This window comes from Rhinolophus sinicus, linkage group LG12 (genome assembly GCF_036562045.2).
Source record: "Rhinolophus sinicus isolate RSC01 linkage group LG12, ASM3656204v1, whole genome shotgun sequence".
NCBI classification, from domain to species: domain Eukaryota; kingdom Metazoa; phylum Chordata; class Mammalia; order Chiroptera; family Rhinolophidae; genus Rhinolophus; species Rhinolophus sinicus.
The window spans coordinates 52115204-52133353 of NC_133761.1; the positions used below are offsets into that span (position 1 = coordinate 52115204).

At 34.4% G+C, this 18150-nt stretch overlaps 1 protein-coding gene across 1 annotated transcript in view; it reads left to right on the plus strand.

Moving 5' to 3' along the window:
- The window catches only part of CATSPERE (catsper channel auxiliary subunit epsilon), an 84658-nt gene that overhangs the window by 9915 nt on the left and 56593 nt on the right, over nt 1-18150 (plus strand). Inside the window, exons 6-8 of the mRNA XM_019730846.2 lie at nt 1744-1768; nt 5822-5899; nt 10732-10838. Of these exons, the coding sequence (XP_019586405.2) occupies nt 1744-1768; nt 5822-5899; nt 10732-10838 (210 nt within the window). The remainder of the gene's footprint in view (nt 1-1743; nt 1769-5821; nt 5900-10731; nt 10839-18150) is intronic.

Here is an 18150-nt window from a genome sequence, read left to right on the forward strand (position 1 = left end):
TGATAGTGTAAGAACCCATCCTACTCTGACCCCAAATCTTGTCCTCCTTAGTGTTGGGCCTGTTTTTCTTCCCCATGAATTTTTGGAATTGGTTTGTCAAATTCCACCAAAAAACCTAGTAGGGTTTTTAACAATTTGTCTAAATATTTTAACCCATTTGGAGAGTCTTTCTACTCAAGAGTAATATATAACCCTGCATTTATTTAGGTCTTTTCACATGTCTGCTGGTAAAATTTTATAATTTTTTCAACTGGGGGATGAAAGCCGGTGACATCGGCAGGGGATCTGTACTGACCATTGGTTTCTTCAGGGGCAGAAGCTGCTGGGTTCTCTGTAGAGCCGGTCACTGGGAGTCGCTGTTGCCCTCACTGTGTGGCCAATGCTGGTGGCCCCTGCTCTTCTTCCTTGTTCCATCTCTCTATGTCTCAGCTTTGACGACCTCTGTGTGGAGTGAAACCAAAGCGGGTCCTCCCTGCCGTATCCCAAAAGGCTCAGAAGCTGATCATTCACCTCCGCCAGAATTTCCCTGTTTTTATTTGTGGATAGCTGTGTGATTGTTGGCCTTTGTGGTGGGGACAGAGGCCGGGATCTCCTCCTCCACCATCTTGGTGACATCAGCCTCTTCTATCTCTATAATGATTCTTCCCCAGTCTTTCTCTTTTGCTTTTTGTAATCTGTCCTTACCTGAAATGTCAGCTGAATCTAGGTTTCTCTCCTTGGCCCTCTTCTCATTTCACACTCCATTCTGTGCCAACTTTAAGAAATCCAAGCAAACTGATAAAGATCCAGCAGAATGCCACCAATATTGTTTTTCCACGGGAATCAGGATTGTCATTTTAACATCAACTTATACTGTCACTCTACAAGGTTACTTTTCATAATCTTTTTAGTATTATTAATACACCAACTTCCTTGCTTCTTTCCTGTGTTTCTGACAAGTAGCACAACACCAGGCAGTACATACCAGCTCTGGAGCTAGGGGTCTTTTGGATAAACCTGGTACTTTATAAACTTTGGGTTATCAAGATTTATAGTACTTATTTTTAGTAGATTTCTAACAAATCAGATTGAACGTCTAAAATAGTATGTTCATTATATGATCTCAGAAACTCACTGCATACACATTTACTGATTCCCAAAATACTTTCATTCTGTTTTATACCTAATAATGTACTAGGCACTGTGCAGTACTCAGTAAATGAAAGAACATAGTCCTAAGGGATTGACTTCAATTATATAATTTAAAAATTCAGGTATGTTTAAAGTGAAAAAATCACTTTCTGCAAAACATACAACTAAACATACAAAAGAATGTGGTCCTTTCACAAAATTTACATTGGAAGGCTAGTGGTGAATGAAGAATTTGCAGTGCTAACTGATTAATTTGTTTTTGACATAAATTATAACTTGTAACACTATAGTTGTGTTTTTCTTTAAGGTGAAATGATGTCAATTTTTTAAAGATTAATCCTGCATCTTTGGCCCTGTCAACTTCACTATTGTTAAGAAAGCATGCTTGCAGATTCAAGCCCCTCAGCTCTCTGTGGTGACACATGAGAATCAATAATTATATTTAATTATAGATATGTAGCTGTTTTTACATTTAGCATTTAATCGTTTATCTATAATGGAATATAAAGAGACTATTCCAAGATTTAGAGACATGTATATTGACAGAAGTATATTCAAACTAATACTTAGCATGCTGTGTACTAAAATATGATTCTTTTTTTTTCCCAACAGAAATTTCTCTCACAATTTAACCCAGGTAAAACATTTTTTTTTAAATGCTATATGTCTTCCACGTATTACTCCTATATTATTTCCCTCTTATCTTCTATATTTACCAGGAGAGGAATTGTCTAAACTAATTTTTCCACAAAATGTGCTTAGAGCAGTGGGACTCAAGGTATGCTTGAGGCCCTGTAGGACTCCACAGATTTTTTCAGGAGGTCCATGGGGTCTATTCTTTTCCAACTTCATATCGGTATTAGGATAGAGTCTCCCCATATACTTCCACCAAAACATATACCAACAGCTTGAATGCAGGAACACAGATGAAAATCAGTAACTGTCTTCTATTAAGCCAGATATTTTAAAAGATTTTTTAATGTAAAATGTGAAACAACCATTCTTCTTAGAACGTTTTGTTTGGGGAAATAGTTTTTTTCATAAAAATATAGTTAGGTTGACATGTAATGGGTTTGCCATAGTTTTTAAAATACACCAATATCTTTTGATGTTCTCAATTTTAATTTGTTAAATGGTAAATATTGATAGACAGATGTAAAACAAAAGCTCTGTGGAATTCTCAATAATTTTTAAGACTCTGAAGGACTCGAGATCAGAAGTCTGTTTAACATCTGGACTAAAAGATGATTAGAAATATGATAGATATATTTTAAAGTTTTTTCATTGAAACGAGGTGGTAATATTTGGAAATTAAAGCTCTGTAGATATTTTAATTTTCTAAAAGCAGTGATTTGCTAGAAAGAAGAGGCAGTGAGAAAAATAGTAATAAATAAACTTTCTACATTGAATCAAGATGATTGATTGAGCCCAGGTGTCTGTATGTACTCCTATTCCAAATACAATTGACATTGTAGAATTTTTAATTAAGGCTATACCTATAACAGTGCAATAAAGCCAGCAAGAGTGTTATTTGTGGGTAAGGAATTTGAATATAAAAAATAGAAGGAAACTTGTAGAAGTAGAATACTTCTACAGGCCCAGATAATGCAGAATAACCTCCATCTCACTCAAAACATATAGAAATGCCTTTAGAAAATGTGTGTGTGTGTGTGTGTGTGTGTGTGTGTGTGTGTAATGCTAGTGTAGACTTTTACATTAATACAGGTGCATGTGTGTGAATAGAATTTAAAAACAAGTGAAGGAACTTTCTATTTCTCAGAAATAATGAAAGAACTGAAAGCCAGAGTTGTAAGATTGAATTCTGAACTAAGGGTATTAGACAGAATATAATCCCTAGTAGACAAGGGGTGATGTTTTAATGTGTGTGCACAGATAGAAAGTGAAGCCTTCGACCTGTGGGAGAAGGAGGAGCTGAAACTAATCTTCCTACATGACACTAGAGTTTATACGAGGCCTGTAATATGGGAACTAGTCAAGTTTCACTCACTGGCTTAGAGTGATTACAAAGAAATGATACATCATTTGGGGGCTGTAAAAAGATAGGGAGTTACCTACACAAAGTTTCAGGTGGATATCCAAGGTTAACAGTCTAAGAGGTTAGAGAATCTAGAGCCAAGTAATAAATAAAAAAAGGCAAGCAGTGAAACACATAAGGCCCAGGCAGAGGTCATTGCAAAAACCATTTCCATAACCAAGAGTATACAGGATTCTCATTGAAAACAAACCCTCGGAAAATAACCTCAAAATAAAAGGAACAAGCCACAAAAACAACAAACTGCCTGAACTAGACACACACATAAAAATGGAGAAAGTTCATACTATTCAAAACTAAAGGTGAAAACCATCTGAAAGATTATTAAATCCCTACTTAAAATGGTCAAAGAGATAAAAGAAAGGATAGAAACAAAAAAATAACAAGAACAGGGATAATTCATACTTATACAACATTCAGAAATTTAAAAACATACTATTAATGTCTTGAAATGAAAAAATAGGCATCTAAAATAAAAATTCAACAACAAGTTACAGTTGAGAAAATGGCAGAATTAGCAATTTGGAATGGGAGTCATGCAGAATGCAACACATAAAAGTGAAAAGATGGAATATATCCAAAGAGAAGTAAAGACAAATACAGGATAAACTGAGACAATTTATCATACATATAATAAGAGTTCTTCCAAAAGTGTAAGAAAATTAATTGGCGATAATACTGAAAGAGGATAATTATGGAAATTCTTCAAAACTGAAGACATGAGTTCTCAGCTTGAAAAACTGAAGTACTAGATGCAGTAATGGTGAGCAAATAAACCATATAGTTTGCTAATAAATCTAAAAAAACAATTGACAATTGAAACATTTTAATAATGACTGATGTTTTTTAAACAAAGTGAAATTAAAATACTAGCCAACAAAAGAATGGAGAATGGAGGGGGATTTGAGTTTGAAATTGTCCTTATAAAGTTCTTATAAATATTCAGGATAGGGATACTGATTAATTTTAGCCTACATTATATATGCATGTAAAAAATTAAGGTGTCCATTAAAGTAATAGGAATAAATGTGTAATTTCTAAAAACTAGAGTTCTGGAAGAATTTTTTAAATGTTATCAATTCAATAGGGGGCAATAAAAAACAAAAATGAAATAAAGAGAAATTGAAATGTAGAATATAGGCAAACAAAAACAAGATTAAAAAATCATTTAAATTATATCAGTAATCAAAATGTCATTGGATTAAATCCACCTGGTAAATGACAAAACTCTAGAAACCTCATTTTTATAAATGTTACATAGTTAAAGCAAAGTAATGAAAAATTTGGAAAGAAAAGAATGCTACCAGGTTGATACTATCAAAAGGAAATTGGGGTTATGATATGAATATCAAATAAAAATTATGTGACGCCCCAAAGGCATTAATAAGCAAAAAAAGGCAAATTATTCATGATAAAGGAAAAATCTACAAAGAAGATAAATTGTGCACCTAATAATATAGCCTCACTCAATCACAAAGAAGAGAAAGTTCCCCCAATTCATTTTCTGAATCCAACACTACGTTAATATCAAAAGTAAGCAAGGAGAAAGAAAGGGAGGGAGGGAAGGAGGAAAAGAAGAAACTGCAGACCAATATACTTGTATATATGAATGAAAAAATTTACATAAAATATTAGCAAATGGAATCCAGCAATGTATTAAAAAAATTGAAAAGGACCATATCTTTCAGGAATGTAGCATTGGTTCAATATCAGGAAAATTGACAACAATATCCATATGTCAACACAATAAACAATAAAATAAATGATCATATCATAAATTTAAAAATTCAACAGCCATTCCTAATGAAAACCCTAAATAAAATAAGTTTAGAAGGGAACCACTTAATTCTAATAAAAAACATTTACTTCACAAATAACTAACAATAATTATTATAAATCATTAAATACTTCTAATTCAGTTAAAATCAGGAAGTGGACTCACTGTCACCATTATTATTTAACTTTGTCATGAACATGATAGTATAAGTAATAAGATAAGAAAAAGAAATATGCATCATTATAAACTGGTAACTTTAGTAAAGACTTGAAAATACTTAAGAATAAATTTAACAAGAATGACACAAGAGCTGTATCAAGAACCATTCTCAAATTCTGTTGAACGACTTTAAAAAATACCTAGATTTTAAGTTTTTAATTGGACTCAAAACAGAGTCCAATTTTTGATATAAATATATTTTAACATTTATATGGAATTGCCTATTCAAAAAAAATAAGAAAGAAAAGAATTAGATCTACCTCTTTTGAAATGGCCATGGTGTATCAAGTGACAAAAGCAAGTTACAAATAACATGTAGAGTCCAATTTCATTTTTGTAAAAAGTGTGTGTGGAGGTATGTGTGCTGCACCTATTTGTGAGTGTAAAGAAAGGTATTCCTATGAAGTTGAAACATTAGCTACCTCAGGAGTGTACAGGGATATTGTTAACTCTTCCTTCATGTCTTTAGATTGTTTCGCTGTCAAAAAAAAAACCACACACACATATTGCTTTGATTTTTTTAAATGGGATAATCAAAATGTAAAAGATAAATGAAAGCATTGTTATGGTTATGTTTTACCACAACTAAAAATCAAATTTCTCCAAAAAGTAAAGAAATGCAAACACGTTTTATTTTGTAGGTTATGATTCTATGGGTAGTCGATCCAGAAAATGCAGACTCACATGAGTTGCAATGGAATGCAAGTGAACCTTCACTAGTAGGTGGAAACATTATTATCATAGATAAAATAATATGCTACATTTTTTAAGGAGCTGTGAATAATTTATTTTAAGTGGCCCAGAACTAATTAAACACATTTTAATTATTCATTAAGTTCAATTTACTCATTATAGTGATTTTGAACTTGTGTTCGATTTCTACAATTAAAAATCTTTCCTTAGAATTATTTACTGAGTACTCTCTGAATTTTCTATGAACTTCATTATTCATGAAGAGGCTGACATTTAAAATGCTTAGCAGGTATTCCTTGAGCATCTATCTTGAAGTCATCTTTCAAAAATCTGTCCGGTGTCTTATTGAATCCTTTATCACTTAGAGACTAATCAATTTCCTCCAGGTGCAATACAGCCCTTTCTTTAGTGGTTATAAATTTACCTCTTTCGAGATTTTTCTGTCTTCTGTTACAATTAAAATGTATTGAAGAGAAATATAAGATGAGCAATTTTAGTTTCTGATGGAACTATTTACATATTAATGAGTCAAGATCTGTATGATTTTTTTCGTGACTAATGGTAAATTCACGAGAGTTGGACTGACAAATCAGAATGATAACCAATCAACTAATTGTTTTATTTGGCAATCAACTTTAGAGGGAACAATGATAACCAATCAACTAATTGTTTTATTTGGCAATCAACTTTAGAGGGAACAAAATTAGTTAAAGGTAATTAAATACTCTAAGCATTACTGTTACTTAATTTCTGCTCTTCTTGAGTGAAAATGTGCACTTTTTAATATTATTTGGTCCATGCATACCTAATACTTTGCTCTTTTTGTTGCTGTGCCATGTTTATTCATGACCATGTCATTTCCTTAAAACTTTTCTATGGCTCTCCATGACAAACAGCATAGACTCTTGACTCAGACTGTTAACATGGTACGCAAAGCCCTGGAGATTCTATTTCTGCCACTCTTCTGTGGCCTCAGTGCTCCACTTGTCCAGGCGCCAGCGGCCATCTTCTGCCGGGTGCCTGCACACGCCTGCTCCTCCGTGCTTCTGGGTCTTTGCTTATGCTGTTCCCCCTGGAACCACTGCTCATGCCGTTTCTTCATCTACTCATATTTTCGGTCTCATATCAGGTATCACTGCTTCCAAGATGCCTGCCGTGACCAAACCAGGACTTTTTTCACATGCGAAGTAGTTTGAGGGGGATTTTTTTAATGCTACAGTTTGGATAAATCATCAACTAAATCGCTCTGATAAAATGTAAATTGTCTGGGTTTTTATCAGCCACAGTGTAACGTGCCTAACAGACAACCAAGTTTAATTCTATCCTGACTCTTCCTTCATCATTCTCTTCCTTAACCATCCCTGACTTTGAACTCTAAACAATCCCTTATCTTTAACACACTTCCTGTATTTTATTTCATCTTTGAACCTTAACCCACCACTGTGTCTCATCACATTAACTCCCTCTCTGAACCACACCCAGTTCCCAACACCCACACCACGGACCAGAGGACCCGCAGTAGGGTGCGGCTCGGGGATGGGGTACAGGATAACTTATTTCTACAATTTGCTTTAAAAATATTAAAAGGTTCAGAGTTTTATTTTCTTTGAGGTTCTTTCCCTTTAATTACCATTTTAACTGTGAATTATACCATGAAGAAAGAAGCATAAAAGCTAATTATACAGTTTACTGAATAATAATAAATAGCTATATAACCACTCTCAAGAAATAAAACACTAACAGTAGAACGTCCCCATGTGCCCCACCTGCATGAGCATAATTTCTCCTTCCACCCTAGAGGTGCTTGTATGGATGGATATAATCCCTTCCTTCCCCCAGTGGTAACCATTCCTCTGAACTTTATGGTAATAATTGCTCAGCGTTTACTTTTAGTTTACCACATAATTCCTAAACAGTGCAGTTTAGTGGATTTTGGTTTTGTTTTATTTTAAATGGAATCCTGTTTTATATACATGGTGCATATTGCTTTTTTTTTTTTTGGGGGGGGGTCAACATTATATAAGATTTGTCCACATTATATATGCCTATAGTTTGTTCATTTCCTTTGCTGTATAATAGTCCATTGTTTCAACATACGACAAATGTTTTATCCATTCTACTGTTGATGAATTTTGGGTTGGTTTTGTTTTGACTGAGTGTTGGTTTCTCTTTTTCTCCAGCTTTATTGTCATATAAATGATATATAACATTGTGTAAGTTTAAGGTGTACACGTTAATTTGATACACTTATATATTGTGAAATGATTACCACAGTAACATTTTTAACATTTCCATCACCTCACATAATTACCATTTCTTTCTTGTGATAAGATCATTTGAGATTTACTTTCTTAGCAACTTTCAAGTATTTAGTATTAACTATACTAACCATGCTATACATTAGATCCCCAGAATTTATTCATCTGCTAAGTGAAAGTTTGTACCTTTGACCAACATGTCTCCATTTCACCTATCTCCTCAAACTCTTGCAACCACCATTCTACTCGCTGATGAGTTCAGCTTTTTAGATTCCACATAAAATTGAGATTACACAATATTTGACTTTCTCTGACTTATTTTATTTATCATAATGTGCTCAAGTTCCATATATATTGTTGCAAATGGCAGGATGTCCTTCTTCCTAATGGCTGAATAGTATTCCACTGTGTGTGTGTGTGTGTGTGTGTGTGTGTGTGTGTATACATATATATAGATAGATAGGTATTGATATATCTGACAATTATATATGTCTGACAATTAAGTTCGCAAACTTGTTGCAATGATGTTGCTAACCTTTTCTGATATCAGAGGGATTATTCATTATGAATTTGTACCAAATGAACAAACAGTTAACCAAGTTTACTATTTATTTGGAAGTGCTGAAAAGGCTGCGTGAAAAAGTTAGACGACCTGAACTTTTCACCAACAATTCATGGCTCTTGCATCACGACAATGCACCAGCTCACACGGCACTGTCTGTGAGGGAGTTTTTAGCCAGTAAACAAATCACTGTATTGGAACATCCTCCCTACTCACCTGATCTGGCCCCCAGTGACTTCTTTCTTTACCCGAAGATAAAGGGAATATTGAAAGGAAGACATTTTGATGACATTCAGGAAATCAAGGGTAATACAATGACAGCTCTGATAACCATTCCAGAAAAAGAGTTCCAAAATTGCTTTGAAAGGTGGACTAGGCGCTGGCATCAGTGCATAGCTTCCCAAGGGGAGTACTTGAAAGGTGACTGTAGTGATATTCAGCAATGAGGTATGTAGCACTTTTTCTAGGATGAGCTCGCAAACTTAATTGTCAGCCCTCATATGTATTTTATACCTTTACTTTGTCCAATCATTCATTAACAGACACTTAGGCTGTTTCTATATCTTGACTATTGTGAATGATGCTGCAATGAACATGAGAGTGCAGATGTCTACTCAAAAGAGAAATAGTCCTAACTGTGGAAAAGACTGCATATCTGATGATGGCCATAGCCATAATATTTACAGTAGTGAAACAATAAAACTACCTAAATGTCCAATAGGGGATTGTTAAGTCAATGATGACAATTTACTCAATAGAATATCATGTTATCACTAAAAATGATATTTATATAATCTTCTGGTTATATAGCATGAATATATAACAATAGCCTACAGATTGGTAAATCCTAAGAAAATAAATGTGTTTTTCATATTTTTGATAATTTCTATGTGGCAATTTTTTCTATATTTATAAAATTATCTTTAATGACCATGAGTTAACCTCTTAATGAAAAAAATATGTCTGTAAGCTTGTTTACATTATTGTCTTAACTTTTTCTTGGCCTGTCATTTTTTTCAATCATCTTGTTGTATGTATTGCTTATTATATTTTATTTCCATCTTATCCAAGCTGCATTACGGATGTTTCATTTACTCTTTTCCTTTGCATTTATTCACTATTCTTCTGAATATCATGTTATCACTATTCCTCTGAATAGTGAATAAAGTTTTCAGAAACAAAATTAAAATATATATTATTTGGGTTATTTATCAAGCAAACCTATACTTCTCTATCAAAACCATTAAATGTGGATTCTTCACGGGGGCCTTTCCTGACCACCATTCCTTCTCTCAAAAGTAAGTTAAATCCTCCCATAGTCTCAATGACTACAGCCTTACTAACACGCATAGCAGTCTCAAAGGCTCCTTTGTGAGTGCTGGACGTATTTCTAGGAAATTAAAAGGAGCCTTATTGGATGATCAGAGAAGAAGTGAGCTACGGAATTCTAGACTGTGCCTCATTATCTGATTTTGTAATTCTAGGGATTCCCCACAATGAAACTGTTGTGTCTATTCTAAAAACATATTACTAGGAGTAATTCAGTCAATTCAACTTCTCCTTAAATCTCATGAGAAAAAGAGGGAGCATGTCATATTTATCTACATACTAAGAGAATTTTTGTTAAAGCCTCAAGATAGCATTTGAAACCTGCCTTGAAAGAGTATACTGTTTTGAAGGCAGGCTCATATAGAAGTAATTCTAACAGATTAGTTTTAGAAACTCCATTGTGTGTTTCATTGATATTAAAACTAAGGGTATTTATTTAAGGGTCCTCATATAGTCTCAGTTCACTCAGGATTCTAATGGTATATAGTATTTTCGACGTGTTAGAAATTGTATTATGACTTATTTATAATTCATAATATTCTCATTGGGAGAAGACCAAATGGCAGAAAAACAAACAAACCTGAATCTTGAAAATGTGGTAAACAATATCTTAAGTAAAATAATAAATTCAATGTACCATGATATAATTTCCAAATAATTTTGGCTATGAAAAGAATAAAAAGATTTTTTTTCCTTTTTTTTTTTACAGAATTCTATTATACTTAGCAAGCAATTGGCTGCTTTGGGACAGCAACCTAGCATAAATACATTTCTGAAGAAAAAAGTTTATCTTCCGCATGGGAAAATGAAGAATGGGTATGTAATTCTTAAATTTCAAATATAAAATTCACCTTTAAAATTCAGTTCAATAAGTATCAGAAACTTAAAGTAAAAGAGGTTTTAAAACCCTAGTGGAATTTCATGGTCTATCATATATGTAATTTCCGAGGAGCTTCTTTTATGATACACCAGCAAACTGTGCTAATGAGAACTAGTTACCAACTCAGAAAGTGTCCGTCACAGAAAGTGTCTGTCAGACTTCGAGATTACAGTTTCACATTTTGTATTAACAGCTAACCCTCAATCCAAGAGCCTTATTCAGGAAGGTGGAAAGTGAGACACAGTGGTGTGACTGATGGCACAGTTATTACTAGCGTCAGTGCGGGTGCCTGCATGCATGCACACGCACACACACACACACACACACACACACACACACCACAAATTCTGCCGGAGAAGTAAAATCTCTTACTGTTGAAGTCAGTAGGTTCTGATGGGATGTACACAGCCTTTCTTAGTGTATTGAGCACCTAGGCACAGGGCAAGGTGCTTATAACTGAAAGCTTGAATTCCCACCGTCAATGACCTTACAGTTAGTGGGAGAGATGAGGAAACAAGTCGATGTTATGACAGAGGTGAGCCAGGGCTGAAGCAGAATACACAGGGGATGCCCGAGCTGAGGCTTGGAGGGAGTCAGGCAGAGTTTTCCTAATTGTTGACCTCCGCATAGTTGACAAGAAATAAAAAGTCAGCCAATTGGGGAAGCGTTCCAAATGAATCCAGATGGGCAACCTATACAAGGGCCTTCCAACAGAGATCTAAGAAAGCAGATGCCTTCTAAGGAGATGGCTAAGTTCAATTCATGGATAGAGTAAAGGGTGCCATCCAGAGAGAGAAAATGTTTGTGAAACCAACAATAGTCTGGACCTTAACTTCCTGCTAGTCTTAAACAAGTATTTTATAAAAGTTTGGGAGGTAGGGAAGAAAGCACTAACACAAGCAGATAATTCTAGTCCGAAGCAGCAAAAGGAAGTTAGCATATCCAAATTCAGGCAAGGGAATATATGAGGGCGGAAAATTATAGGCTAATCTCATTCATGAACCTAGATGCAAAATCCCGAGTAAAAGTTGAGCAAATTAAATCTAGCAATATATGAAAAAAAATATGACATATGAGTGAGTCGACTTACACCACAAGTGCAAGGTTAGTATACTATTTTTTAATTTTTTCATGTAATTTACTACATAAATAGATTAAAGGAATAAAACTACAGGTCATTTTAATAGGGATAGAATAAAGCTTTACTTAAAAATGAGATTGTTCTTTACCTTACATCATATATAAAAATAATCTCATAAATAATAATATATTAATATCAGAAGACATACCAATGAAGGGTTAAAATGAAAAAAATGTAGAAAAAGAAGAATATCTTTATTGCCTCAGGATAGGAAGTGATTTCTATAATAAATCAAAAGGTAAAGGTTTGCTAAGGTAAAGACTTGATAAAATCAGCTCATCGATAAGTACATGAAATGTTCAAACTTACTAGTAATCAAAGAAAAATATTAATAGTACAATGAGATCCATTTTACACAGACCAAACTGATAAATACATTAACGTTTTAGGAGGTTGTTGGTGGAAATGTCTCAGTCTGTTCAGGCTGCTGTAGCAAAATACCATTAACTGGGTAGCTTATAAACAACACAAATGTATTTCTCCCAGTTCTGGAGGCTGGACGTCTGAGATCAGGGTGCCAGCGTGGTGGGGTGAGGGCCCTCTTCTGGGTGGCAGATTTCCTATTGAACCCTCACTGGTGGAAAGGGCAAGGGAGCTCTCTCTCAGGCCTCTTCTATATGAATCCCATTCATGAGGGCTTCACCCTCATGACCCACACACCTGCTTAAGACCCCACCTGCTAATACCATCACTTTGGGCATTAGGATTTCAACATGTAAACTGTGGGGAGAAACAAACATTCAAACCATAGCAATATGCAACAATGGGAACACTGACACACATTGCTAGTAGAAGTGTAAATGGGCACAACCAATTTGAAACATAATTTTACATTATGAGTCAAAGATGAAGATGCACATACCAATGGTTTAGCACTTTAATGCCAGTATATACCTTAGAGGAACCTAGGCACAGGTGCCCTTTTGTGTAAAAGTGTATTTGTAGCAGCATTGTTTCTAATAGCAAAAAGAAAAAACAAATACAAAAAAACAATTCCTTTTGCAATTGCAGCAAAAAGAATAAAATACCTAGGAATAAACTTAACCAAGGATATGAAAGACCTATATGCTGAAAACTATAAGACATTTTTCAAAGAAATTGAAGAAGACACAAAGAAATGGAAAGACATTCCGTGCTCATGGATTGGAAGAATCAATATAGCTAAAATGGCCATATTACCCAAAGCAATATACAGATTCAGTGCAAGCCCCATCAAAATCCCAATGGCATATTTTAGAGAAATAGAACAAAAAGTCATCAGATTTGTTTGGAACCACAAAAGACCCCGAATAGCCAAAGCAATCTTAAGAAAAAAGAACTATAATGGAGGTATCACACTTCCTGACTTTGGCTTGTACTACAGGGCTACAATAATCAATACAGCATGGTATTGGCAGAAAAACAGACACATAGACCAATGGAATAGAATTGAGAATCCAGAAATAAAACCACATAAATATGGACAGATAATTTTTGACAAAGAAGCTAAAAGCATACAATGGAGGAAAGACAGCCTCTTCAATAAATGGTGCTGGGAGAATTGACTAGCCACGTGCAAAAGAATGAAACTGGACTGCTATTTGTCACCATGTACCAAAGTTAATTCAAAATGGATCAAAGACTTAAGCATAAGACCTGACACAATAAACTGCATAGAAGAAAACATAGGTACTAAACTTATGGACCTTGGGTTCAAAGAGCATTTTATGAATTTGACTCCAAAGGCAATGGAAGTAAAAGCTAAAATAAATGAATGGGACTATATGAAACTTAAAAGCTTCTGCACAGCAAAAGAAACCATCGACAAAATAAAGAGGCCACCAACTGAGTGGGAGAAGATTTTTGCAAATAGTGCCTCTGATAAGGGGCTAATATCCAGAATATACAAGGAACTCATGCAACTCAACAACAAAAAAACAAACAACCCAATTGAAAAATGGGCAGAGGACTTGAAGAGACATTTCTCCAAAGAGGACATACAAATGGCAAATAGACATATGAAAAAATGCTCAACATCACTAATCATCAGAGAAATGCAAATCAAAACCACAATGAGATATCACCTCACCCCAGTCAGAATGGCTATCATCAACAAGACAAATAGTAACAAGTGTTGGAGAGGCTGTGGAGAAAAAGGAACACTCATACACTGTTGGTGGAAATGCAGACTGGTGCAGCCGTTATGGAAGGCAGTGTGGAGGTTCCTCAAAAACTTACAAATAGAATTGCCATATGACCCAGCAATCCCTCTCCTGGGTATCTACCAAAAAAATCTGAAAACATTTAGAGATAAAGACACGTGTGCTCCAATGTTCATTGCAGCTTTGTTTACGGTGGCCAAGACATGGAAACAACCAAAATGTCCTTCAATAGATGAATGGATAAAGAAGTTGTGGTATATGTACACAATGGAATATTATTCGGCGATAAGAAAAGATGATATAGGAACATTTGTGACAACATGAATGGATCTTGAGAGTGTAATGCTGAGCGAAATAAGTCAGACAGAAAAAGCAGAGAACCATATTATTTCACTGATATGTGGTATATAAACCAAAAGCAACAAAAGAACAAGACAAACAAATGAGAAACAGAAACTCATAGACACAGACAATAGTTTAGTGGTTACCAGAGGGTAAGGGGAGTGGGGGGTGGGAGATGAGGGTAAGGGGGATCAAATACATGGGATGGAAGGAGAACTGACTCTGGGTGGTGAACACACAATGGGATTTATAGATGATGTAATACAGAATTGTACACCTGAAATCTATGTAATTTTACTAACAATTGTCACCCCAATAAATTTAAAAAATAAATTAAAAAAAACAGAAAAAACAATCAAAACTCTTAATTTTTATGCATAGACGGATAAACATTCTGTGATGTAATCATGCTATAGAATACGAGTATTCCACAGCAGGGAAAAATGAATCAAACACAGCAACACAAATCAACATAAGTGAATTTCACAAATATAGTATTGAATGAAAAAGTAAGTCACGATAGAAAAATACAGTATGATTCCATTTTTATAAAGTGCAAAAACTTAAAAAACTAAATAATATATTGTTTAATAATATATATAAGTGGTAAACTAGTTTTTAAAGCATAGGAATTGACCTTGTATCCTGAAACCTTGCTATAGTTGTTTATGAGTTCCAGGATTTTTTTTTTTTTTTTTTTGGTCTGTTCTTTGGGATTTTCTACATAGATGATCATGCCATCTGCAAATAAAGAGCATTGTATTACTTCCTTTCCAATCCTGTATACCTTTTATTTCACTTTCTTGTCTGTTAGCGAGCACTTCCAGTATGATGTTGAATAGGTGGGGCAAGAGGAGATATCTTTGCTTTGCTCCTCTTCTTGAAGGAAAGCATCTAGTTTCTCACCATTAAGATTATTGTTTCAGTTTGCTTTTGGTTTTGGTTTTTGTAGATGCTCCTTTACCAAGTTGAGGAAGTTTCCCTCTGTTGCTAGTTTGCTGAGAGTTTTTATCATGAACGAATGCTGGATTTTGTCAAATGCTTTCACTGCATCTATTGATGTGATTATATACTTTTTCTTCCTTGACCTGCTGATGTGATGGATTACATTAATTGATTTTTTCTAATGTCAAACCAGACTTGCTTAACTGGAATAAGTCCCACTTGGTCACAGTATATAATTATTTTTACACATCGTTGTATTCAAAAGGTCTGTATCTTCATCTGTAATGTGTTTATCTGGTTTTGGTATAATGTTGATCTCATAAAATGAGTTGGGAAGTATTCCCTCTGCTCCTGTTTTCTGGAAGAGATTGTAGAAAATTGGCATCATTTGTTCCTTAAATGTTAGAATTCAACATTGAACCCATCTGGGCCTGATCCTTTTTGCTTTGGAAGGTTATTAATTATTTTTCCAATTTCTTTAATAGCTATATCCCTATTCACCTTATATCTGTTTCTCCTTATGTGAATTTTGGTAGATTGTTTCTTTCAATTGGTCCATTTCACCTAAGTTATCAAATTTATGGGCATAGAATTGTTCATAGTATTCTTTCATTATCCTTAAATATCCATGAGATCAGTGGTGATGGCCTCGCTCTCATTTCTGATATGAGTATACTGTGTCCTTTCTCTTTTTCCCTTAGTTAGCCCAGCTAGAAAGTTTTATCAATTTTATTGAATTTTTCGAAGAACGAGCTTTTGGGCTTAATTGATTTTCTTCATTGTTTTTCTCTTTTCAGTTTATGGATTTCTGCTTTAATTTTCAGTACTTTTTTTCTTCTTCTTCCTTTAGCTTTATATTGCTTTTCTTTCTCTAGTTTCCTTAGGTGAAAGCTTAGATTATTGATTTTAGATCTTTCTTCTTTTCTAATGTATGCATTTAATGCTATAAATTTCCCTCTAAGCACTGCTTTCCCTTCATTCCCCCAAATTTTGCTGTTGTATTTTTATTTTCATTTAGTTTGAACTATTTTTAAACTTCGCTTGAGATTTATTTTTTAACTAATGTGTTATTTGGAAGTTTATTGTTTAATCTCCAAATACTGGAGATGGGATTTTTCCAACTAACTTTCTGTTATTGACTTCTAGTTTAATGCTATTGTGGTTTGAGAGCATACCGTGTATGATTTCTATTTTTTTTTTAATTCCTTAAGGTGTGTTTTACGACCCAGGATATGGTGAATGTTCCATGCGCATTTAAAAAGAATGTGTATTCTGCTGTTGTTGGGTGAAGTGTTCTTTAAATATCAATTAGATTGGTTGATAGATGGTGGTGTTCAGTTCAACTATGTCCTGATTTCTGCTGTTGGATCTGTTAGTTACTGATAGAGAGGTGTTGAAGTCTCCAACTATACTGATGGACTTTTTAATTTCTCCTTGCATTCTTCATTGTTTAATAAGGCATATGGCAAAACGAGTTTTTAAAAGTGCAGGAATGTGAACACGAATGCAAACACAAAATCAAGCCAGTGATTACCTGCAAGCAGGAGGGGGAGAAGAGAAAAAGAGGGAGAGAAGGAGGGACATACAGGAAATTTCCAAGGTATTGGTAATGTTCCGATTTTTGATCTGGGTGACTAGTACACAGGTATTCATCTTAGTGTTATTCTTTAAACTGTGTGTGGCACATATTCTTTTATATATGTGATACATTAATAATAAAATTATTGAATTAATTATACATTTTAAAATATGAATAAAATATGCATATGTAGAGAATATCAGAGGTCCATTTAAAAAACATTGTCTTGGATGCCATAAAATACCATCCACATGATTGATCAATCTGGGTTTACAAAAGATTATCCCTATAAAAGATATATTTTGTGGTCAAACAAGAAAGCAAAGTAGAACATATAGTTCATGGACAGGACTCGAAGGACAGGATTCCCTGAAAATCATTTGAAATAGTTTGAAGTTTTTCCTGGGCATAACTAAGGGGCCACTGAAGTTTCAAAGCAGAAGGCGACTTAATGAAATTTAGTCTAAATGAGATAAATTAAAACATGGCAGATAAAATATATTTTATTTATCTCTGTTCTCTTCTATAGTCTCACTAAAATAACAGGGAGAAAATTTTTTAAATTTGCAAGCCTATAAGGAAAAACAATGGGAAGGAACACAAGAACAGAAGATAGAAAGCAGAGAGAGAAGTGGTAACTGACTTAGAGCACAGAAATTCTGTTAGTTAATAGCTTGCAGAAGAAAATTCTAATGTGATGGGAACTCTCAGTGTGTCATCAGTCATATTCTCCAGCCCTGCTCCCTGAATATGGAAACCTAGCATATATCCTCCTGGAAATACAGAAGAGAATTCTTCTTTGGATTAACTGATCAGACCTACTTTAAAGAACTTAAGTTTGGAGTTGGGAGGGCAGAAGCATGGGGCGGGTGCACAAGAGGAGTAAGGGGCACCCTTCCAACTGACTCTCAGCTTATTACTGTTTCTCTCTTAAATATTAATGGACAGCCAAAGACCACCAGACAATTACAGAAAGTCTCCAACATGGATGTCAGTGACCTAAATCAATAAAAAAAACAATGGAACTCAGGAAACAATGCACAGTGGGGAGCAAAAAAAAATTCACAAAAAATATAAAATCCTTCTCAGAAATAGAAGGT